This window comes from Neolamprologus brichardi, chromosome 14, assembly GCF_056152115.1.
Source record: "Neolamprologus brichardi isolate AB-2024 chromosome 14, ASM5615211v1, whole genome shotgun sequence".
Classification (NCBI taxonomy): domain Eukaryota; kingdom Metazoa; phylum Chordata; class Actinopteri; order Cichliformes; family Cichlidae; genus Neolamprologus; species Neolamprologus brichardi.
The window spans coordinates 242,751-267,330 of NC_142117.1; the positions used below are offsets into that span (position 1 = coordinate 242,751).

The window sequence follows — 24,580 nt, forward strand, 5'->3', positions numbered from 1 at the left end:
GATACTCAATCTTTAAAATTAGTCAAGAGAAAATTATATATTGTGGTTTTGCACGTGTATGTAACCCCCATCCCTGTCTCCCCTATGTGTGTGTTTTAATCAGGTTTTAATGTTTTATCTGTTATATCAGGTGTCTATTCTCGTCTTCAGTGTGAATTTATACAAAGTGAAATTATTTCAAACAGCCTATCAAATATTTAATGTTGCTTTATCCTGACACTATGGAGTATTACTATTTTTAATTGTGGAGTGGAAGATCTGCTAGTTTAGACTGTGACTACTATTGATAGTATCAGCTTTGACTGAAGGCTTTAGCTGAACTAAAAGGTTGCAGCAAACTACTGTGAAAGCTAGTGTGACACTAGCTTTCACAGTAGCTTTTCTACCTTTTTCTAGCTGATAGGTGTAGGCTGCTGGGGGATTCCCATGATGCACTGGGTGTTTCTTCTTCACTCACTATGTGTTAACAGACCTCTCTGCACTGAATCATATCTGTTATTAATCTTTGTCTCTCTTCCACAGCATGTCTTTATCCTGTCTTCCTTCTCTCACCCCAACCGGTCGCAGCAGATGGCCCCGCCCCTCCCTGAGCCTGGTTCTGCTGGAGGTTTCTTCCTGTTAAAAGGGAGTTTTTCCTTCCCACTGTCACCAAAGTGCTGCTCATAGGGGGTCATATGATTGTTGGGGATTATTATAGGGTATAATATAATAATCTTTATAAAGCGCTTTGAGGCAACTGCTGTTGTAATTTAGTCCTATATAAATAATAATATAAATAAAATTGAATTGAGTTGAACTGACTGAAAAAGCAAATTCAAGAACTCGGGAGAGTTTCATAAGGCTGGAGTTCCCACGTCACCACGCACTGACATCTTAAGGTGGGGGCTGCAGTTGTTATTTCTAATATCAAATCCCTTTTTCAGAGATAACTGGAGGAAGAGTTTCGATGCACAGAATCCAAGTTGTTTGAAGTACAGTATAAGTTTACTCACTCTGTGATGATTTGTCCTGAGTCCCCAAACCATTACCGAATAGTTTGCTGACATCACCGTGCTTGAATGGCCAGCCAGCTTAACCAAGCTAAACCCTCCAGAGCCTCGGTAACCAGTAGGCGGACTGTAAATCTTTTTTTATTGGTCTTATAAATACATTTCAGAAATAGCTTTTGGACTCAAGACACTATATAATGTGGATTGCACAACACTGGACATTATATTCCTCATTTCCAGTTAATATTTGTACAGCTGCTGTTATTGTGTGTGTGTGTATATATATATATATATATATATATATATATATATGTATATATATATTTAGATTTAGATTTCTTCATACAGTCTTATATATTTCTATACTGTGTATTTTGTTGTACAGTTATCTTATTTTCAACTTTAATTTATATATTTTATCTTATTCTTTCCCAGTTAAATTACCCTTCATTCTAATTTGTGTTGTACAGTTATCTCATTCTTAACTTAATTTTTTATATTTTATTTTATTTTATTCCTTCCTGGTTAAATTTACCCCTTTTTTATTTTCATATTTATTTATTTATTTCCTATCTTATTCATAGCCTTTTTTTTTAAGGTCACGAGCAGTTGTCCAAGCATTTCACTGCATATCGTACTGTGTATGACTGTGTATGTGACAAATAAAATTTGAAATTTGAATTTGAATTTGACTTTCATGAAATAAATCATAGTCATCAAATTAAAACAAAAAGAATTCACTTGACATGTAATAGAGATAAAAAATTAGTTTGCTCACGATGTTTCTTCACATGAGTTTGTATTGCAAATATAAAAAAATGCTCTGTAAACTCCGCACCACTTGGAGGCAGCACTGCGCCAGTTTGGGGTTTTTGTTTGGCCCGAACATGAGAAAGAAGTAGAAAGAAAGTGAGGAAGTGAGGAGGTGAGGAAGTGGACCTGCGGGGCTGTGGACAGCAGAGTTTCGTGTGCTGTCCTGAGAGCTTTGTCTTTAGCCGATCTTTGCTGTCGTGTACAGGATGTCTAAGAACACGGTGTCCGACCGCTTCAGGAAAGTAGATGTCGATGAATACGACGAGAACAAGTTCGTGGACGAGGAAGAGGGAGGAGAGAATCAGGGCGGTCCGGACGAGGCCGAAGTGGACTCTCTGCTCAGACAATATCCTTTAAGTTGGCGGGCCGTGCCGTATGTATGTGGACAGCTCCGCTGTTTGAAGGGCGGAGTGTCGGTGCTTCCCGGTACCCGTTTTTATATGGTTAAAATAACGTTCCGGGTATTTACAGTGACATAAAGTTGACGTTTCTGTGACATCCGGTGTGCAGTTTGTTGCACAGGAGCCTGTGAAGCCTGACTTCCGGGTGTCAGTCACAGGAGGGTGTGGTTCTCTGTGACTTTTTCCTTTTTAAGGAAATGTTTCAGCCCCATTCTTTGTCCGTGTGTCGGACTGTGTGTGTTATCAGGATTGTGTTCACGTTAAAGAGCTGCTGTTCGTCTGCAGCCCGTGTGATAAACCGGATTTCTTTCACCTGCAGCTTTCCGCGCCTTTAAAGGCCTCGATGAAACCAACAGCAGTGCTTTAAGGTGAGCTGCATAGAGGACAGGAGGACTCGCTGCCTCTACTTTACCGCTGTCGTTTATGGAGCACCGTAGAGTAGTCCTTTTACTCTGAACTAGAGCTGCCACAAACGGTTATTGTGAGAGTCGACTAGTCAGATCATCATCCACTGGACGTAAAAGCTTATTGCACCAGCAGCATCTGCTCTTATATAACTATCATTAGCTTACAGCTTTAAGTGTTTAAGGTATGTGCTAACTAAAAATAAAGACAAGATGATAGTTTATTAAATTTTAATGAAATTTGCAGATTGTTTGGTGAAGTTTAATAAACTCAGCCGTCTGCTCCTTGCTATCTAAAATATAACAGGACACTGGAGTAAACTCTCGAGCATCTCACACTTCTGTTTAATCAGTTTTCTGTTTGATGTTTATTCAGCTGTGTAAAAACTATAACTTTAATCTCAGCCAAACCGATTTACTCAGGAACAAACAAAACGCTGAAAAAAGCCAAACAATAACATTTTTAAGTTATCCAAGTTATCATGTTTAACCTGAGTAGCGAAAGACCGCGGGGGGTTTGAGAACGATGTGCCAGCAGTTGAACCTTGACCTCCCGTCCAGCTCATCTCCGAAAATGTCGGAGCACTTTTGTAAATATGTGGTGTCTTGATAAATCGACCAGATATTTGAAGTTTACACAGCTGCATTCTCGCCTGAAAATATCTGAAAACTTTACTTTGTGACCCAGAAAGAGTAATAATAAAACTAAGTAGCTGCCGCCATCATTGGAAACTGTAATTGGCTGGGCAACGCTATGAATTGTGGGATAGGTTAGGTCATGAAGGATACACCCGACCCATCCTTCAAATCTGGGGAAATTAGGGACGCATTTGGAGAAGTCTTCGAGTTTGGACAGCCTTTGTCGCGTCGCTGTAACGTAATAAGCCTACAAATGCAGCCTCTGAATTTGGACACAGCTACGATACCGGAGACTAATTTTTCCTCGGTGTTTAACGGCAGCTGGCATCCTTGTACATGCAGTGCTGCCATCTTCTGCTTCAGTCTGTTACTACACTCTTAAATCCTGCTACTTATTCCTGCGTCTTTCAGGATCTTGCAAAGCTTCAAACGACACGTCGACTATTAAATTAGTCGTCAATGATTTTGATAGCCCTACTCTGACTCTGGACTTTGTGTGCCTAGTTGTAAAATTGAGTCACAGAAGTCTTTTTTTATGTTATTTGTAATGAAACCTGCTGTTAGAAACAGCTTGTTGTGTAGTTGCACTTTATAGTGTCTATAGTGTATACTATATGTGTATTCGTTTAAAACAGGAAGCACAGGTCGTGTATCTCCATCTCTGTGTTGTCCTTGACTGATATTTTGTACGGGGAATCTGAATGGAGCTCTCAGTGCTGTCCTAAAGAATCCTCCAATCAACACCAAGAACCAGAATGCCAAGGTATCAGTGTTTTTATTCAACCCGCCTCTACATTTATTTTCACTTCAGTTTCATTTATACACTACCAAATCACAACAGCAGCCTCCTCACGATGCTTTATATCGTAAGGTAAAGAATCAAGACAACAATAAAGAGAGCAAGCACTTGATGACAGTGGGAATAAAAAACTCCCTTTTAAAGGAAGAAGCCTCCATTAGAACAGGCTCAGGGAGGGGCGGCCAGGATGATCTGATATCCTCGTGTTGTTCCCAGATCATCATGAAAATGTTGTTCCAGGTTCAACATTGCAAGTGACGAATCACATTGTTGTGACGTTATTCTTTTGTGCGCCGAGCCATTCGTGCATTTATGAAATTCCAATGTTGCAAGGACAATATCAGTTCAGCTTACCGTTTATTAAAGGGTCAGGGTCCGTTGATCGGCGGACAAAGGCGGTTTCTCGCAGCTTAAGTACAGTTTTTTGTTTTACGGCGGTTTTTCCCAAAGTCGCAAAAGTATGACATCACAACATTCTGATTGGTCACTTGCAATGTTGATCCTGGAACAACCTTTAGTATGATGATCTGGGAACAACCTTTAGTATGTTGATCTGGGAACAACACCAACACGACGATATCAGATCGTGCGGGCCAGCCAACAGCTGCGATGCTCCAGTGGCATTTAACTTCTCTGAATGTGGTTCTTTATGTTTTCCTAAGAGATTTAAATGAAACATAATCCAAGAGTAACGCCTCATTTTAATTAAAAGGTTTTCATAGAAAAGCTCCATTAACTGCTTAAGAGTTACAGCCATTTTTATAGGCAGTGCACTGTTTCAGGGCCCTGCTCAGCTTTGTATAGATGGGTCATTCTCAGTACGTTGTAAAGAAACACTTGCAGATGGCGGCTGCCTGGAGTCTGGTTGTCATCAGAGAGTAATGTTAGTAGGTTTGCAGTAAAACAATTTTCAGATCTTAATATCTCGTGAGACTTGCAGCTAAAGTTCTTGAATGGATCATTTTAATACTGTTAATGCATTTTGGACCTTCCTAATCTAAACTGCAGAGGTTTTCATAAAGTGTTGGGCATCAATGTCATGGTAATTTCAGGCTTTTAATTGTCACATTGAAATATTCTTTTTCCAGGGTTGAATGATTGCACATATGGGCTCAAATGTATACAAAACATTTTCTCTCCTCATCCAGTTCAGGGTTGCAGGAGGCTACAGCCTGTCTCAGCTGCCACGGGGCAAGAGATGGGCACACCCGGACAGGCTGTCAGTCTATGGCAGGGCTAACACAGGGAGACAGACAGCCATTCACTTTCACACCTATAGTCCGTTTAGCATCACCAGTTAGTCTTTGGACTATGGGAGGAAGCCAGAGGTAGCCCACACTGACATGGGGAGAGCATGTAAACTCAAAGTAGAAAGGCTCTGGCCAAATGGTGGATTCAAACCAGGACCTGGGATTGACCTTCTTGCTGTGAAGCAAAAGTCCTAACCACTGTACTCCCATCCTTGTTATATACATATACCCCCACTAATATTTGGTTAACATATTTTGGTTGCACCTTGACAACATGCTTTTGGTAGCCATCGATAAGCTTCTGGCATAATTCTGGACTGATTGGAAACTCTTCTTCTTGGTTTAATTTGGTTAGTTTCCTTGCATGGACCTGACTTAAGTATATATACTTAACAGACCATCAGAGCATTATATACACCTGCTATTTAATATTTCAATAATTTGACTTGACAAAACTTTATGAAGAACAAAATATTTTAACCTCACACATAATACTAGCCCAGGCCCTTGTAGTCAGTGTGACCAAAGGTAGCATAGCTACCATTAGCTCTCCCCCAGCAGGTGGTCCTTAGCAGCTGGGAAAACAGGATGGTTGGTTGATGGTGAGGAGCAAGCGTATGTACCACAGGCCCTCAACTGTTATTTAAAAAGCCATCACTTGACCCAGCTGTCTTAGCTAGTTATAGGATCACCTCAAACCTCTTTTTATTACAATCTTTTTCAAAAACACAGAAAAAGCACAGAAACAGCTTTAGTGAAGGTTACAAATGATCTTCTTCCTCTGACAGTGGACTCATCTCTGTGCTTGTCCTGCTAGACCTCAGCGCAGCGTTCGATACTGTCGACCATAATATCCTGTTAGAGCGATTAGAACATGCTGTAGGTATTACAGGTATTGCACTGCAGTGGTTTGTATCATATCTATCTAATAGACTCCAATTTGTGCATGTAAATGGAGAGTCCTCTTCACACACTGAGGTTAATTATGGAGTTCCACAGGGTTCAGTGCTAGGACCAATTCTGTTTACATTATACATGCTTCCCCTAGGCAGCATCATTAGAAGACATAGCATACATTTACAATGCTATGCAGATGACACCCAGCTCTATCTGTCCATGAAGCCAGATAAGACGGATAACATGAAATATGGTATCTAACCAGATTCTTACTCTGGATGGCATTACCTTGGCCTCCAGTAACACTGTGAGGAACCTTGGAGTCACTTTTGACCAGGACATGTCCTTCAATGCACATATTAAACAATCAGAATACTTTATTAATCCCTAAGGAAACTATGTGGGTCACAGTTGCTCCAAGGCAGTAACAGTAACAGACTAAACTAATTACATGATACAATATGTTACAAAGTTTAGAAATATAAGAAATAGCTCAATTCTAAATATCAAGAATATATGATGGACATTTAACCTGTGAACTTTGTCACTTGTTATTTTACTGTAGAGCGTGTGCAACAGTGTGTAGCTATTGCAGTCTGTACTGTGCATTAGGTGGAGGAGTTGTACAGGGAGATGGCCACAGGCAGAAAGGATTTCCTGTGTTGTTCAGTGGTGCATTATGGGCAATCTTAGTCTCTCACTGAGCGTGCTCCTGTGACTAGCCAGCACATCATGGAGTGGGTGGGAGGTATAATCCAGCATTGTCTTCATCTTCTCTCAGATACCACCTTAGTCAACCCTCAGCCTGCTGCCCCAGCATGCAACACCATAGAGGATAAAATCCTGATCATTGCCTGACCAATGTTGAAGGACCTTAGAGACTCCGGCCCTTCCTGTAGAGTACAGTGATGTTTTTAACCCAGTCCGGTTTATTATCTATGTGTACTCCGAGGTATTTATAGTCCACATGGATTGAAACAGGGGTCACAGGTTTCCCGGTCCTCCTAAAGTCCACGATCAGTTCTTTGGTCTTTGCCACACTAAGCTGCAGATGATTCTGCTCACACCACGTGACAAAGGACTCGACCACAGCCCTCTGGCTACTCTGACTCATCATCCCTGCTGATGCATCAAACCACCGCAGAGTCATCAGGAAACTTCTGAAGATGGAGGTCTCTGTGCAGTGGCTGAAGTGTGTGGTGCAGAGGGTGAAGAGGAAGGGGAGAGGACGGTCCCCTGTGGTGTTCCTGTGTTGCTGATCACCTTGTCAGACACACACTGTGGGAGACGTTCATATTGTGGTCTTCCTGTCAGGTAATCAACAATCCAGGACACCAGAGAAGCATCCACCTGCATCGCTGCTAGCTTATCACCCAGGAGGGTCGGCCTGATGGTGTTGAAAGCAGTGGAAAAGTCAAAAACATCACAGTGCTCGCCAACGTGTCTAGATGGGTGTAGACACGACTGAGCAGATAGATGATGACGTCCTCAGCTCCGAGATGGGGCTGATAAGCAAACTGAAGAGGATCCTGACGTGGTCTGAGTACGGGTCGGAGCTGGTCCAGGACGAGTCTTTCCAGGGTCTTCTTCCACTGCTATGCCGATGACTCCCAGATTTATTTCCCACTTAAAAAGATAAATGGCTTCTCAGTAGACCCGCTGCTCAGATGCCTTGATGAAATAAGGGCCTGGATGGCTTTGAACTTTTTACATTTTAATGAACAGAAAACAGAAGTGATGATTTTTGGTGGCGCTTCTGAGGCCACTATTATAGATCTTGGTTCGCTGGCACAGTATGTTAAACCAGTCATCACTAATCTGGGAGTTAAAATAGAGGCAAATCTTAAATTTGAAAGCCAGGTCAGAGCTGTTGTAAGATCTAGCTTTTTTCATTTGAGAGAATTAGCCAAAATAAAGCCTATCTTATCGAAACAGCAGTTTGAGACAGTAATCCATGCCTTTGTTACTTCTAGGCTGGATTATTGTAACGCACTTTATTTTGGGGTTAGTGATGCGTCCATTAGGCGCCTGCAGGTTGTGCAAAACGCTGCAGCACGTCTTTTAACTGGAACAAAAAAGTCTGAGCACATTACCCCAATTTTAATTTCACTCCACTGGCTACCTGTACATTTTAGGATTGTTTTTAAAATTCTCTTATTTGCTTTTAAATCTCTTAATGGCCTAGCCCCCCCCTACCTCTCGGAGCTACTACAACCATATACACCTGCCCGTTCCCTTAGGTCCGCCAATCAGCAGCTCCTTAAGGTACCGAAAACTAAGTTTAAATTTAAAGGTGATCGTGCTTTTGCTGTAGTTGCTCCAAAGTTGTGGAATGATCTACCTTTGCATGTTAGGCAGGCTTCTTCTCTTTATGAATTTAAAAGTTTTCTTAAAACATATTTATTTGCTCAAGCCTTTGGCATTGATTAGAGGGGTTGACTCTATTTGTTTTAACATGTTTCTATTTATTTATTTATTTTTTATCTTATCTTATCTCATTTTAATTTTTATTTACTTATGCTATTAGCATGTACAGCACTTTGTGAACTCTGGTTTTATGTTAAAGTGCTTTATAAATAAAGGTGGTATGGTATGGTATGGTATGTCAGTGCCACAGGCCTGTAGTCCTGGGGTCCTGTCTCTGTCTTAGAGATAGGCTCAGAGTAGATACCCCTCCACATTGAAATTAAAGGTTTCCTCTTTGATACAGCATGCAGTCGGGGCTGGATCAAATGAACCTAAATCCTCCCTCAGTTACCCTGCAGTAGGTTTGGGCTTCTGTGCACTGACTATGTTTATACATCACTCTGCATATGAGTTATTATTCATCTCTGGCTCTTCCTCCCCAGCACTCCCTGAGTGGGATTCTGCTGGAATCATCTTCCTGCTCAAAGGGAGTTTTTCATTCCCAGTCTCCTCACAGTGCTTTCTTTGTATTATTGTAGGCTCTTTACCCTGCAATATAAAGTACCTTGAGACAGCTGCTGTTGTGGCTATATAAATGAAATTGAATTGAAATGATGTGAGAGCTCAGATGTCTTGATGGAAAGTGTTCATTTAGGTACCTGCTTTCTAATATGCAGTATCCTCCCCTCTGTATGTGTGCATAGGAGCGAGCAGAGCAGCTGGTGGTCAAAGTGTTGAGCAGCTTCAAGAGCAGTGACATAGAGAAGGCTGTGGGCTCTCTGGACAAAGCAGGAGTGGATCTGCTCATGAAATACATCTACAGAGGCTTTGAGAAGCCCTCTGACAACAGTAGTGCTGTACTCCTGCAGTGGCATGAAAAGGTCAGTGATTCCTGTTCATAAACATCAAGCTGATACAATCTTAGAGTGGAAATCGTGCTGACATCGAAACGTTTCCATTAAGTGGTTAGTTCCACGTTCACAAAGAGCTTTGATCACAATCAGACGATTCCCTCAAATCGTAATGCAGAGAAAAGTTTATGACGTCTCTTTTCTGCCTGACCTGTGTGCGTCCTCAGGCCCTGGCAGTGGGAGGAGTCGGCTCTATCGTGAGAGTCCTGACTGCGAGGAAGACGGTCTGATGGTTGGCGAACCCGCAGCGTCCAGTCACACGCCACAGCTGATCGTGTTTCTGAACTTCTGTCTATGGGACTTTTTTTCCAGCTGCTCTTCTTTCTACTTTTTTTCTACTTTCTGGATTTCACCCACATTTCTAGGATTTCAAAGTGCCGGGTGTCAGTCAGGCAGCCAGGTGCTGGCACCTCACACAATCTGTTTGGCATCCCTGCAGAGAGACCTCTCACTCAGACGCAAAGCAGCTCCTCCTTTAAACAGCTTCCCGGCTGCTCTGCTCGCTCTCGCACCACTCGCTCTGTCTTCTCTGCATCTTTCCCCTTTTCCTGTGGTGGAGTCGGACTCATCCAGAGGAAACGTTCCTGTTTACCCTCAACTGTCTGAAGATGTCTTTTTTTTTTTCTACTCATGCCAAAGCTGTGTTTGGTTCAGCCTGATTCGTGGCTGTTCTTCTTACGTTGATTCTTTGTATGTTTGAAACAACAAAAGAATAAAGAGCCGAAGCTGAACACTCATCTTTTCTGCTTCTGTTCAATCCTTTTATAAAACTACTGTAGTTGTTTTGCTCACACATTTAAATGAGTTTGTATTCTGCTATTATCACAACAGCAGGATGTTAGTGATGGGACGAGCAGAGCCGTCGGAGCGTGTCGAGAAATCCGGACGGTCTTTGATGAACCGCCTTGTGAGGCTTTATGGGCGAGTGATGTCAGTGAGGACTTTGAGCTGATCTGTCCCACGACATGCCTGTAAATAATGATCGTGTTTACTATAATATTATAAGTTTTATTTCAAGTTTAAGTGTTTGTTGTGCACCAAGCTAGAGTAAAACCATCTCATCTATGGGTGTCATCTAGATGTGAGACTCTATAGGACTGTTTTACTGGTGCAGTCTGGCTTCAGTGCAAGAAACCAGTGGAGACTGTGGAGAGCCACATGTGCCAAAACTAAATGCATCATTGAATAATTCTCATAAATTAAAATATTTTAATTAAATGAAACATAAGCTAATTTTAACATTCTGGTATCGTGAGCGATGTTTCTAACAAATGACTTTAATTATTGATATTTATTTACAAAGTAGCAGAACAAACGATAGAATCAGCCAATGTTCAGGGGAAAAACTTTAATATGACAACTGAATCCAGTTCATTAAAAATACCTTTGATGTGACGTTACACTGATGTATTCAGCACTATGCCGATGTAACACTGGACTCCACTGAACTGAAAGGATGTGAAACATGATTACAGAGCAGAAACAGTGTGCTCCATGTTGAGCTCAGAGATCAGCTTTATTGACCAAACAGAAGGATGCTGTATACAAGCTCCACACGCTGCTGATCAGATGCACTCGTCCTAAACATGAGTTTCTGTGACTCGTAGGGCTCTCTGACCCACTCTCATGGTGAGCGGATTTTGTGAAATGGGACCATTTTCTTTGCTAAAGTTGGAAAACAGAAAATGTTTGAATTGGAACGGTCCTCTGTGACTTTCAAAAGTCCAACGTTGATTTCTGCTCACACTACTTTTATCAGAATAATGTATAGGTCAGTAAAACGAAACAGTATCTGCTCAAACACTGAGGTTAGTTGCAACAGCTAGTTTCTACTTTTCCTCCAGCTGCTACATTTTGCTTAATTACCTTTTTCTCTAGAACGGCAGAAATGAGTGAAATGTCATCTACACTCTCCAGAACCCAGGTTATACTTACTGTGCAGAAAGATCGTTCTCTGGTTATCGACTCGAATGAAAGAATAGCAGCAAATCGTCACCTGAGACGAGCTGCATCCAAGAAAAGGACGTTTGCTGTTTTTTAGTTTCAAGGTTTAAACAAACGAGTCGTTCTAAACTTCTAAACCGACTTTTATCCATAATTTAGACGTTTTTGACTTGCAGTGAGCAGAGCACTTTCATTTACTAAATTAACAGATTCTCCAACTCCTCTAATATAACCCATACTATATATTCATCAGAAACATGGCATTGTGCTATACCATTTGTGTAACAGCTGCAGGTTTTAAAGACAGACGTTACAGGATATCAAACATGATATTTCCATGTTCTGTCTGAACACTTCCTTTTCCCAGCATCAGTGAAAACAAGTTTATGACATGACACAGGCTGTACTGACAGTTTATTCCCTTCACATTCTCATCAACACATTTCAGTAATCACTCACAAGTAGTGTCCATGCACCCGAGCCTGAGCTCACGCTAGCACAGCTCAAACTCTGCACATGTTTGTGGAAATGTACCAACTGGGAACCAGTCTGAACACAAATGGACAAAGTCACAACATTTACGGTACACGTTTAGACTCACACTCGCTCAGGAATCACCCTTTCCGGAGTTTCTCTTCCGAACACTCAGGAACCTGACTGCTGGGTGGAAAATGAAACAAACTGTATCAAAGATTTCTCCAGGATGTGTCTGAGAGCAACGAGTTAACCTCCCTGTGATGGACACCCTCAGCAAACAGGATAAATACTGCAAAGGTCAAACTGTCCAAGCCTCCGATCACACATACTGTTACAAAAGACATTTATAAAAGGATGAGCGATAGAGAGCAGCCACAGATATTAGAAGACGGTTTGTTCCTACTGGCAACAGATCAGGGCAACTGAGATTCTCCAACTCAAATCAGGGTTCATAAACCAGCTGTCAACTTTGTGACCAAGACGACCAAATCTGCTGGTTTGTTTCCATTTTCACGTAAACGAACAGTCACACGTGGCTTCCGCTTATCAGGACTGCAGCGATGCTGGAGCGTATCCCAGCTACCACAGGGCGAGAGGCGGGGCACGGACAGGCCTGTCACAGGGCGAGAGGCGGGGCCCGGACAGGCCTGTCACAGGGCGAGAGGCGGGGCCCGGACAGGCCTGTCACAGGGCGAGAGGCGGGGCACGGACAGGCCTGTCACAGGGCGAGCGACCATTCAAACCTGTGGGCCATTCACAATCACCAGTTAACCTAACCAACTGTGATGTTCTGGGAGTACTGGGAGAGAACCACACAAACAAAACTCAGGACCTAACCACTGCACCACCGTGCTGCCATAATTATAGAAGAGTTCTAACAGAAACACATTTCAATGCAACAATATTCACATTGTGGCTTTTATTTACTTCCATGCATGTCAGATGCATCTTACACGGCCCATTAATGCATGGCAAACTGTTCACAGGCATCAAAGCGCATCATTCTGATATCCTGGAGGTCACTGATCGTGTGCTCCTACACTGTGTGGACAGAGCTGGTCCTGGTTTGTAAGGCCCTAAACCCAGCCACATGTCACCCACGTGATGCAGAAAGTCAAACAGCCCCACGAGTCCCGGCCTAAAGGCCATTCAGATGAAGACAGTACACCATGTGCTTTTAACTTCACGCTATCGATGGACCCTGGATTTGTTTGGAGAGAATCCACAGTTACTGTCAGCAGTCCAGTCTGTCGGCTGCTGGTCTGATCTGCTACATCATACTAAGATAGAAACAACACGGATACAGAGAATATAAAACAAGGGTTTCTTCTATGTACAAGAGTCCTTTTGAGGGTTTGAGTCAACCCTGTTCATCTCCTTCAGAAATACACTTCTGCTCTTGTTTCTGTGTGCCGCACAGGAGGCCATGTCCATGCATTTGATTTGAGTGTGTGTGTGTGTGTGTGTGTGTGTGTGTGTGTGTTCCTGGCCGTCTACTTGTGTTCTTTAGTGGGGGCAAAGTAGAGCTCCATGGGTTTGTTGACCTTCCAGTACTTTTCACTGACCAGCTCCAGGGAGAAGGACCCGTTCAGGACCTGTGGACAGAGTTCAACACGTCATTTCACAAACACACTGATCACACAGTATTTTGAATGTAGCCACTGTTGTTACTGTGAACATAGAGAAGCTAAACCTGCTGTCTCACCTTTGTGCACATTTACAACATCGTGCGTCTACATCAAATGTGCCCGTGTTTTACATCGTTTCCTCAAGGATTAAAACAGTGAATAAGTGGTTAGCGCCCCCTAGTGTGGTGCCTCGGTGACTACAGCCAACATGAATTCTTCCACTTTAAAAATAAAACCACAAAGCTAAACTGGTATACAATAATAATTATATACTATAAAGCTTGTTTTATTTTTGTGCCCGCCCCTAACACTGTAACAAAAACATGGGCTGGAAAAAATAAAAACTAATGGCCACCAGATTATCAGACTGTGGGTGCAAAAAGTCTCCTGGTCTTACAGAAGTCTGTGGGACAACAGCCGTCAGTCCACGTCTGTGTGATTTAGCCAATCACAGTGGATCACAGTGAAAAAGACAGGATATGTTTAGTAAAGCTGAGTGTCTGTGTGCTCACAGTGAACTGGTTTCCAGCTGTAGGTATGTAGATGGTGTACTGTTTCTCTGAAGCTGCCTCCACATTAACAGGACTGGCTTCAGCGTTTCTCCTCAGCTCCTCCAGAGCCAGTCGCACAGCCAGGTATTTAGACAGGTGATCCACGGTGGCGTTCCCGGAGGTCTTTATGTAGCGAGGGACAAACTCCACACTGTGCAGACACAAAAGCACTCGTGTGAACATGTGCAGGAGCTGGATTTTCAGAGCTAACATAGGGTGTGTATCATATTGAAATGCATGTGTCAGCAGCAATGACTACCTGTTGTGACCGTCATCCTTCTCCATCAGGGTGGGGTGTGGCCTAAAGACCAGCTCTATTTCACTGGCACCCCCATCAATCACCGAGTCCCCGCCCCCGTTCTCTGCGGCGTTATCCATGTCCAAACCGCTGTCGTCGCTCGTCTTGGTGCGCTTGATGCTCGGCCCGGCCTCCTGCAGAACCACAGTTAAATATGAAGCGAGATCACCCACCCTAAAAATCACTGCGGTCCTCACACTCGTGTTTGTCTCTTTCCATTAGACTCGCCACACTTTTCAGGGTTTCAGGTAGATCATCGGTTCTGACATAAACGGTAGTAACCAGACCGAAAAGCAGCGCACATTTCGGTGCTTTTTTTCCTGAGCTGTGATACACTTTAGATTCTAGCCAATCATTTTACGTTTCCGAGGATAGTAGGCGGGTCCAGGTACGTACGTTCTTTTAGAGCAGAGCTACAGATTAAAAAGGTGAAGCGGTCAAAGTCTGGCTGTACTTCACAGCAAAAGATGCAAACTCAGCAGCTGCAACAAGTGCTTTAAGCTGATACTGTGATGCTGTCAAAGGAGGTAACACCTCAAATCTGATGAAACACCTGGCGACGCGTAGCGTTTTTTTTAAAGCAGAGAAACGCGCCGTATTTGATAGCTTGCTGCGAGACCTCACACCGAGCACATCTACTGCGGGTGTGGTGCCTGTTATCGACCTGGAGTTAGCAACATCCCCCAAAAACCCGAAGAGGAGAGTCCTGGCCCCTAGCCCTGCCAGTGTAGCAGAAATGATGAGGATGATGATGCAGCAGCAGCCGTTCTTCTCTGCGTGAGTAGCTTAATGTTGTTTGTGTGTAATTTACGTTGAGTAGGCTAACCACGTTATTACATTAATGCATGTAAGGTGAACTAGCAAACACCATCATAGCTACATGCGGCTGTCTTCTTGTTTGATGGCAGATACTCCCTTCACCCTGGACAAAAAGGCTAAAATGACCAAAGAAAAAGTGGAAAACAGTTAAACATGAGAGGTTTTTGGACAAAGTTTGTGTTTTTTCCATTGATTAAGCTGCTTCCAGCCAAGAGTGATACCATATATGCCCCATAGCTGCAGAAAAGGCTAACATTGTTATCTTTTTACAAAAAAACAGTTAAACATGAGAGGTTTTTGGACAAAGTTTGTGTTTTTTCCATTGTTTAAGCTGCTTCCAGCCAAGAGTGATACCATATATGCCCCATAGCTGCAGAAAAGCTTCTTACAAAAAAACAGACATAAATATAAGGAGATGTAAATGATCAGAATTATAATATTTCCGAGTAAACACTGAATCAATGGGGACTTTGTGATGATAGAAGTCAGTGATGATACCCAGCCCGAGTCATACTCTACATGAAAAATAAAGAGAAGGAAGACAAAGACGGCAGTAGTATCTATTGGTAAATGTACTGATTCTCGTAGAGCGCTTTTCTACTCTCCCGGAGTCCTCAAAGCGCTCTACACAACACGCCACATTCACCCAATCACACCCATTCTCACAAGCACTTTCTCTGTATGCTTTCTAACTACATTCACACACATTCACACTGCGATTGATCGGAGAGCAACTTGGGGTTCGTATCTTGCCCAAGGATACGTGACATACAGACTATAGGAGGCAGAGATCGAACCACCTTCCGATCAGTAGGTGACCTGCTCTACCTCCTGAGTAACAGCCACCCCAAATCAACCTAATCAACTACACTCGGCTTAGCTTGTTCTCCATTACAACTGAGTCATATGGGTGAGGTTACAGCAACGCGGCCTGAAAGTTGCGTGTAGCTTGTACCAGGTCATAACACCTAATGGAAAATCCTAAAACCGAGTCCAGTTGACTCAAACAGGTACAAGTGCAAAGAGGCTTCAGCGGCACACAGAAAGCATCCATGTACACCACATCATACCTGGTTGCTGTGGACGGAGGCGTTGCTACAGTGGGAGGAGTCTCCATTATCCTCAGCTCCGCTGCCGTTCTCCACGGTGTGTCTCTTACCACGCTGTAGTCTGACACAGAGGGAACTCATTCAGTGAGATGACTGAGTTTAACGTGAGTATGTGGAGCATGTGTACGTCCTTACCTGGTCATAGCCTGTATCTTCAGCCCTTCTTCTATGCTGTGGGATAAGGCTTGCTGGTTGTTGTGTTTGCTGATGCGGGCCAAAACTCTTTCCTGGTGGGCTTCGTACTCGTCACGGCTCGGGTAAATCTTACCTGCAAGTAGAAAAATGCCACGAAAGACTTCAGGCACCGTGTCCACACGTAAACAAACAGGAAATAACTATGAAATAACTATGAAATAACCATGTATAATATACACACACGGTTTCAGACTCTGTGTCTTACAGGTCTGAAAGTACACAAACAATTTGTTCTTACATAATGATCCAATTACAATAAATTAACGAACGCTGTGTTTAAAAACATGTTGTATTATGTTTCTCTACAGAAAACTTGAGCATGAAGCAAACAGTGATTTTGGAGAATTGTAGTGATTTCATACTGAGCTGTAATCATCATCTGATTGTTGACCTCAGGATGTGCACACGACTCAGTGGTGATTGATGGTGTACGACACAGCAGCTCGTATGAACACTCAGGCATCTATATGGACACCTTTTGTTAAATGGAAAGGTTGTGTTGGGCTTTTCTGTGAGACATGAGCTCAAAGACTACAAAGAGAACCAGTCTCTCCAGTAAAGATATGGAAAAGATTGTGATTCATCAGGATCATAAAGCTGTTAATGATCCATCTTTTCTGCAGTACGAGCCGTCACTCTCAGGGAGACGGTACAAAGGAAACAAAGCAGAAAGTCTCGTTCTCCTACATCTGTTGCACTTTTAAATAAGTGCTTGGCACTGTTTAAACCTCTGGAGCAACATCACTGTGTAACTGAACACGTGCTGGCGTCGTGTCACAGGAAACAAAGGTGTATTGATGAATCTATTCACTTATTTATGGATCGATCTTTGTTGCTGCTTTCATTATTCAAATGCTGCCATGTTTCTTCTTCCACAGTAACATGAAAATGACACAAAAAGAAACCATCAACATGTAAAGCACAACTTTCCTGACATCACTTACTAATCAGAGCATCAAAATTGGGGTCTGGACGCAGCGATCTCTTGGACACCAGCTTCTTACGACAGGTAGGACACTCTTTGTTACTGCGGAGACAGCAAACGGCATCAGTGCCACTTCCACACGAACAACAGGTAATCATGCACAACGTCTCAGGTCTTTTCTCACGTCTGTGTCCGTGTAAAGCAAAACTCATGACCTGTGAGAGCCTGAACAACATGTAAAACTAGCAGCAACAGACGAAGTGACAGTATGTGAAAACAGTACATCAAAAACAAGGAGCATTCATACCACGCTGAGGCCGTGCTAGCCCACCAGCATGAGACGATGCTCGGACTGTTACTGTGCATCTGCATGCCTCTGTAAGTGTGAGTGGAAGCAGGTGCTGTGACTGTGAGATGGTCACTCTCACACATCAACCTTCAGGTGAGAAGCTTTGGCTTTCTGAACCAGTCTCACTGCTGTATTATTACTATGCTAACATCCTGTGGGGTAGGTGCAATGTGTTTTATTAGCCATGTTTTAGTGCCATTAACAGAGAGAGTGGATTTGGAAAGAGCAGCTCATTGATAAAAAGTTAACACTAATTTCCTGGGCTAAATTTGGCCGTTAACTTGAATAAAGCTCGCTTCATGGAAGGCTACACGGCTTCCCGACAGGTTGACAGATGCTCCGTGACTTCACCGCCGCTCTCTGTCCAGCTGTGACGGTCATATTACTCAGCTGTTCCCGTGCACTCACCCAGATCTCAAAGCTGTGATGATGCAATCAGCACAGAAGCGATGCAAACATTCTTTGGTGGTCATTGTGTTCTTCAGCATGTCCAGACAGATAGGACACATAAGTTCACTGTGCAGGGACCTGGGGGACACTGCTATCTCCAGGCCGTCTGTGATGGCCTCCTGTGAAGCAAACACACAGACTGAGGTTAGCACCGAGACGACCAGCCGAGCCACAGGCTGACGGTGATGAGTGTTAATGATCACCTGTGGAGTCCTCTGTAGCTCGTACAGACTCAGCTCCCAGGTCTTGCTGAGGGGTTGGACCCCGTTGGTCTGAACTGTCTGAGTCATCACTGAACCTCTGAAAAACAAAGGAAAAATGGAGACCCTTCTGCAAATCAATGATAACGAGTTATTCGCTCTAATTAATGTAAGCACAGCACATTTTTCTATTGTCACACTTAAACATGTAACCTGTAATGTCAGTGAGGGAAATAAAAGATCAGCAATGAACCAAAAATCTAAAAAGGAGAACAACCAGAGAGACAAAAAACTGGTGGACAGGCAGTCGGGTTGGTGGGGGTGTGGGGGGTTGGGCGCAAAGGGAATGGGGCTGGAAGTCAGCCAATCAGAAAGCAGAAGACCAAGAGGTCTCACTCCCCGCTGACCTCTGTTCACCGTGCTGGGTTCACAGCGCACAGGAAGCTTTAGCACATCAGTGCTGCGATGAGTGCAGAAGTCAACACGGACGCACAAACACGGACGCACAAACACCGACGCACAAACACCGACGCACAAACACGGACGCACAAACACGGACGCACAAACACGGACGCACAAACACGGACACACAAACCCTTCATTCCTCATGAGCAGCAGCAAACGTTTTCCCATAAACGCACTGACATCAGTGTTAGCGCTGACATCTGACACATCCCAGCTCGGACTTCTCACCAGTTTGTCCGACTGGATGAAACACAGCACTGTCAGAGACGTCACACTGAGCCACGGTCGTACTTTTGTTCTATTATAGTTATTTACTTATACCTTTCAAAGTAAATTAAGCTGCCAGTAAGTTTTTATAGAATTAGAAAACAATGTGTTTACAGTATTTTATAAAATCACCATCTAAGCTCAGAACAGAAATATCCTTTATTGTTCCTCATTGGGATATTCAGGCAGACATGCAGATGAAAATATGGTTTTAAACTTGTGGGTGCTGACTTCTCTCAGACTTTAATTCAGGACTCTTGGAGGGACTCGTCTCTCTCGCGCTCTATAGTCTCCATTCATGGAAAGGACTGAGAGCTTTTTTACTTTCCAGACTGAAGCAGCTACGGTCACTGCGCCAGTAAAATGCATTTCTTGGATAGCAGTTGGAAACATCGCCTTCAACAGCATTTCATTGTCATGTTATCATTTTAACAAATGTAACTCTTTAGATGTAATAGAGTTGTTAGGAATCTTTATGGTTTTATTTAGACGTAGGGCGATATGGCCTAACATATCATGGTATAATTTGAAGCATGTACGGTAACGATATATCTCACGATATATTCTTTTCTTCTGTATACTGTATATTCCGCACTATAAGGCTTAAAATCCTTTAATTTTTTAAAAATCGACAGTGTGCCTTATGTATGAATTCTGGTTGTGCTTACTGACCTCGAACAGATTTTATGTGCTACAGAAATCTGTCATAATGTTTTAGTACGACTTTGGTAGCTACGAAGCCGCAGCGCGTGATGGATCGTCGGAGCATTACGGCTGCCGTAGTCAGGAGCCTCGCGGAGTAATCAGGGTCCTAAACTCCGTCCGCTTCAGGTCCCAAAGTCAAGCGAACACTGCAGCATCACTGAGAGTTACAAACTGTCTAAATTCTTTCATCTGTAATAAAATCATCAGCGTTGCTGCTTTACCAGGTGGAACAATTAAGTTAGAAGTTAGCAGGAAGTTAGCTCGCTAGCTGAGAAAATTCAAACGTACAGCTCTGCTATCACTTCCAACATAAATGAGGACAGAAAACTAAACAGCAGAGACGTTTGTAGGGTTACTGAAGTTGTCGAGAACCTTAGACACAAACAGCAGCTTAGAGATTGCTCTAAAATTGCCAAACCAGGTTTTTTTAGAAGCGGCTGGACAACAGCTTGTTTAAACGAACGAGGATCCATTTGAGATATTTACAATAGCGAGGATGTTCGGGCCCACTGTCTTCAGCACATCTCTGAGAAATGGCGTAGGTAACACATCCAAGGGGCACGTTGTTGGTTTCTCGTAGTTTGCATTATTATATCAGAAAGATGGGATAATGAAACTGGTTTAAATTTGGAGAGAATGAACATGCAGGTGGTTCAGAGGGTCGTGGGATGGGAGCGGGATATGTGCTCTGATGTTATCAATTTTTTCAGTAAAGAACTTTTGAAAATCCTCAGAAGTGTGTGAGGCAGTCAAAGATATCGCTATTACTGTCGCCGGGCAGAATTTCCACATGATACTGTTTGCAGCCGCTGCAACGCTTTCAACCAAAACAGGTGCAGCTTGATGACATCATCAACATGTGCGGTAGAGCGGTATAGCCAAAATCTCAACTGTTGGCCAAATTCATATTGTTTCTACCGTCCACCCACATTTAGACGCTTCAGTGTGATCCTCACTAGATGTCATCTTTACACTTAAAGCACACATCCAACTGTTACATGGTTACAGCTAGTGCAAAGAGAAACTGTATGCTTTTGTTTAAAGGAAACCCGTCTATGAAATGATTATGAGTGGATACAGAAGCCCTTGTATACTTCTCACTGGTATCCACACAGGTACTAATACGCCAGTAATCGGCTTGGCTCGACTCAACTCGGTTTTTAGGCTTTTCCATTGGGTGTTAGAACCTGTTACCAGATACTTTTTTAGTACTTATTTGGCCAAGCTAATTGTGTCGTCAACAGACTGCCATCGATGGGCTGGTCAGTAGAGTCGCTCGATGAGTCACGACTCCTTCGCGATAATCCAATCCAAGCCGAAAGTGGACAACAACACAAAAAACAACACCGTGGTGTCTGACGAAAAGTCACACGCCAAACAGCAGGCATTTCACATTTCACGCAAACAAATGACATCACGCGGTCGCTATAACGACTCCACGCAGATTAGGTGGTACTCCACTGAAAAATGGAAAATTATTTCTAATTCTTAACTGGGCTGATGTGTTTGGTGCTCACGACACAGGTTTGTGTAACCTGAGCACATGGATCCTCCCAATAACAGTCTATGTACAGATGATACAAGAAACCAGTGTTATCTGTGTTATATGGGGCTGTTCTGTCGTGGGTCTGAGGGTCAGGATGTTATATTGTATATATGTGTGTATTACAGTGTACTCTCATAATGTAAAGAGTAGCTGCTGCAGATAATGGAGACCTGAATAAGTTTAAGTTGGACTTCTGTGCCTCCCTGCTTGGCCTTGTTTCTCTGTCTTGTCACGCCGCTGCTGCGTCTCATTTGGGTGTTTGCAGCTTTGCTCCTTATTACCTGTTGGCCTCTGTCTTTGTTTTGGTTTTGCCTGAATAACAACATGGCAAAGACTACCCAAAATGCATTGCGATCCCCAGCACTAAAGAGGTGAAAATGGGGGTGGTTCACATAAAACACAACGAGCGGTTTGAAAGGCAAGCTACACAATCTTTCCACATATGAAGAATAAAATATCAGTAAACACAGTACAATGGGACGTAAAGCTGGGGCTGCGTTGGCCAGCACGTTACCATGACGTGTTTGTACCGCAATCATTAATCTGTGTCCATAAACAAAACGCTGTGCAGCACATTCAGATTAGACACGGTTTCTGCGGCTGTTCGCATGTACACGGCTTTTCTAAAGCGCACAGGCAGCTGAGTCGACTCTAATGTTAATTTCCCACCAAGTTGTTAGTGTTAGCTCATCAACTGTGGTTCACGGGCAGACCTCGAGCACAGATTTCAATGAACCCACGGCGCTCGGCTGCTAACCACGGGCTACCGAAGAGGCTAGCTGCTCCTCGCAGCGCTAACGCCAGAAAGGAGCTGAACACAGACCGTGACAAAGACCGCACGACCGTGGCGGACACTCGTCCCGTTTCCATTTAAATAGCACACACAATCACACGACGGGTTATTCAATAAAATACTCGGGACGGAGTCACGAATGTAATTTGTGGCTGTGACAGAGGGGAAAACAACAACAGACAAGAGCCGAGCACCGCTGTCCTGAGCTGAGCGGCTGTCCAGCCTCCAGAAAACAGCGCGAAACAACCACAAACTGACGCCTGGAGCTTTTTAATCACAACCTCCCACACAGGAGCGAAGCAGGGATCCCAGCTGGAAACATCATTTTTTCCATACTTACATTTTCAGTTGTAAGAGACGATCCAGCCAGCGCGTTTAGGCGAAGGCAATATGGCGGACACACAAGAAGCAACGTAACCTGGGAAACCGAGTCCTGTGCTGGAGGCCTGATCAGGTGATCTGTACACGTCAGTGACTGTAGAAGCGGCTGCTACACACCCATCACCCAGACCCCATCAAAATCAATACAAACACTTAAGCCAGCTTCACCTAGTTATGGCCTATTGTCTTATTATATGGAAAAATGTGTGTCATGAGTAACAATCTCATCATATTAATAAATCGAGTCATAATTTGTAAACATAAATTATACCAATAGTTTCTGATATATGATATAGTTAATCATGGTTATGAAAAACCGCCTCATAAATATAAAATCTTAAATAACAAGTGTTTGTTTTTTTAATTGGACTGGTGGATGGTGCAGCGGTAAATGGGTTGGTTCTAATATAGTTATTCTGAGCTCTGCTTGAGCTCTCAAAGCACTTTACACCACCAGCCTCAGTGACTTTTTCTGTGCCTGAGGGCATTCTGTCGAACATTCACACACATTCACACACATTCACACACATTCACACTCTGGGAGCAGCTCTAGGTTTGCGTATCTTGCCCACGTACACTTTGGCATGCAAGCTGGGAAACAGCTGCTGTGTCAGAAGGAACCTGTGATGCTTGTGTGCAGCCATTATCCAGACAGCTTCCAGTGCAAACATAATAATATCGAAGCCCTGGCAGTTTTTAAAAAAGGCATTATAAAGATGTGTATCTTAATGTAACACAAAGTGTTTCTTATTCACAATGTCATCATAATGTCATCATTTTAAAGAATAATTTAGAGATAGTCCTTATAACACAGCACAAAGTGCTGATTATGAAAACTTAAACTCCTTTTCCATATGTAACTGAATCAGAACAGGCGAAGCCACATTGAAATGTATTTTTCTTTATTTTGTATAGATTTTTTCTTTTCTTTGCTAAATGAACTTCTGAATATTGTTTACATGATTGAAATAAAATTAACAAACAAACAATAAACAATCATTTTAAGTTTCATTATTGTGTTTCTTTTCTCTTTTCAGTGGCAGACGTGGACTTCCACACTGTTTTCCATCACAAACAGATTTGAGTCTTGACTTGTTCATTCAACTTCTATGTCTGGTTACCACCAGCACAAAAGCCACAAATAGTTTTCCTTTTTATATTTTGAGCTGTGGGCATGAACCAATCCAACGAGCAGATACATGCATAGCATCTCAACATGATGATGAAGAAATGAGGGTGTTGTGTTAGGGAAACCCTCGGCCTGTCCGAGGGTGGTATTTTTACACCAAGTGATCAGAAATACACACAAAGTCAGACAGAAACACTCTAATAAGGATGCATTTTCTGTCTGCTTCACAGTCGGCCACACATCAGTCTTTAATGTACTGGAACGTAGTTTTTAATCACTGCCACTAGAGGGCATCAGTGCTCGAGGTTAGCCTGTCACTGATTTACAGGGCAGTTTGCCAGTATGGGAACTATGCTCATGTCTATGTTAATAAAATCACTGTTTAAATACCTTTCAAATTACTATGCTTTAGTGTGAAGCAGGTTGAAATGACTGTATAAGTTGTGTATGGTGTTGGAGGGATTGGCACACCCAGCTGGTACGAAGAGAAAGAGACTGAACTGTGAAAAGACAAGAAAAAATAAGGAGAGTAATTGAATGAATGGTTTTTAATTATTGTTTCAGATAACTAAAGTAAATGTTAGAAAAAATAATATGTAGATATAAAACACACAAACTACACCTTTGAGGAACACTGAAATAAATAAGGCACTATTGTGCTGTTTGTACCCATACTTATGTGTGGTATCAGTGAATGGACTGGTTAACACCGACTTGCATGAGCTATGGGGACTTTCAACATCCACACACTGTGTATTTTATGACCACACACAACCTTAGATGTGGCATGAGCCGTGGATGTCAGGATATCAGGACATGCCTTGAGGCGGATCTATTTCA

The 24,580-nt window shown here is 42.9% G+C and overlaps 2 protein-coding genes across 3 annotated transcripts; one reads left to right on the top strand and one right to left on the bottom strand.

Moving 5' to 3' along the window:
* The first annotated feature begins 1,877 nt into the window (after positions 1-1,877).
* Positions 1,878-10,243, top strand: LOC102797454 (actin-related protein 2/3 complex subunit 5-A-like). Its single transcript, XM_087850537.1, has 4 exons — positions 1,878-2,149; positions 3,938-4,009; positions 9,303-9,479; positions 9,677-10,243. The coding sequence occupies exons 1-4, from the start codon at positions 2,009-2,011 to the stop codon at positions 9,737-9,739; spliced, it is 453 nt and encodes a 150-aa protein (XP_087706663.1). The 5' UTR covers positions 1,878-2,008; the 3' UTR covers positions 9,740-10,243.
* Positions 10,244-10,842: 599 nt separating this feature from the next.
* rnf2 (ring finger protein 2) lies at positions 10,843-22,657 on the bottom strand. 2 transcript variants are annotated; one of them, XM_087850538.1, is made up of 9 exons: positions 22,571-22,657; positions 18,458-18,554; positions 18,213-18,373; positions 17,475-17,557; positions 16,471-16,603; positions 16,297-16,396; positions 14,369-14,541; positions 14,071-14,260; positions 10,843-13,525 (listed from the first exon to the last, which is right to left on the bottom strand). In XM_087850538.1, exons 2-9 carry the CDS (start codon positions 18,542-18,544, stop codon positions 13,424-13,426), a joined length of 1,029 nt encoding a protein of 342 aa, XP_087706664.1. In that variant the 5' UTR covers positions 18,545-18,554; positions 22,571-22,657; the 3' UTR covers positions 10,843-13,423. The 2 variants fall into 2 exon arrangements, with proteins under 2 accessions (XP_087706664.1, XP_087706665.1); XM_087850539.1 differs by having other exon boundaries at positions 18,458-18,584; positions 22,571-22,635.
* Positions 22,658-24,580: the final 1,923 nt, after the last annotated feature.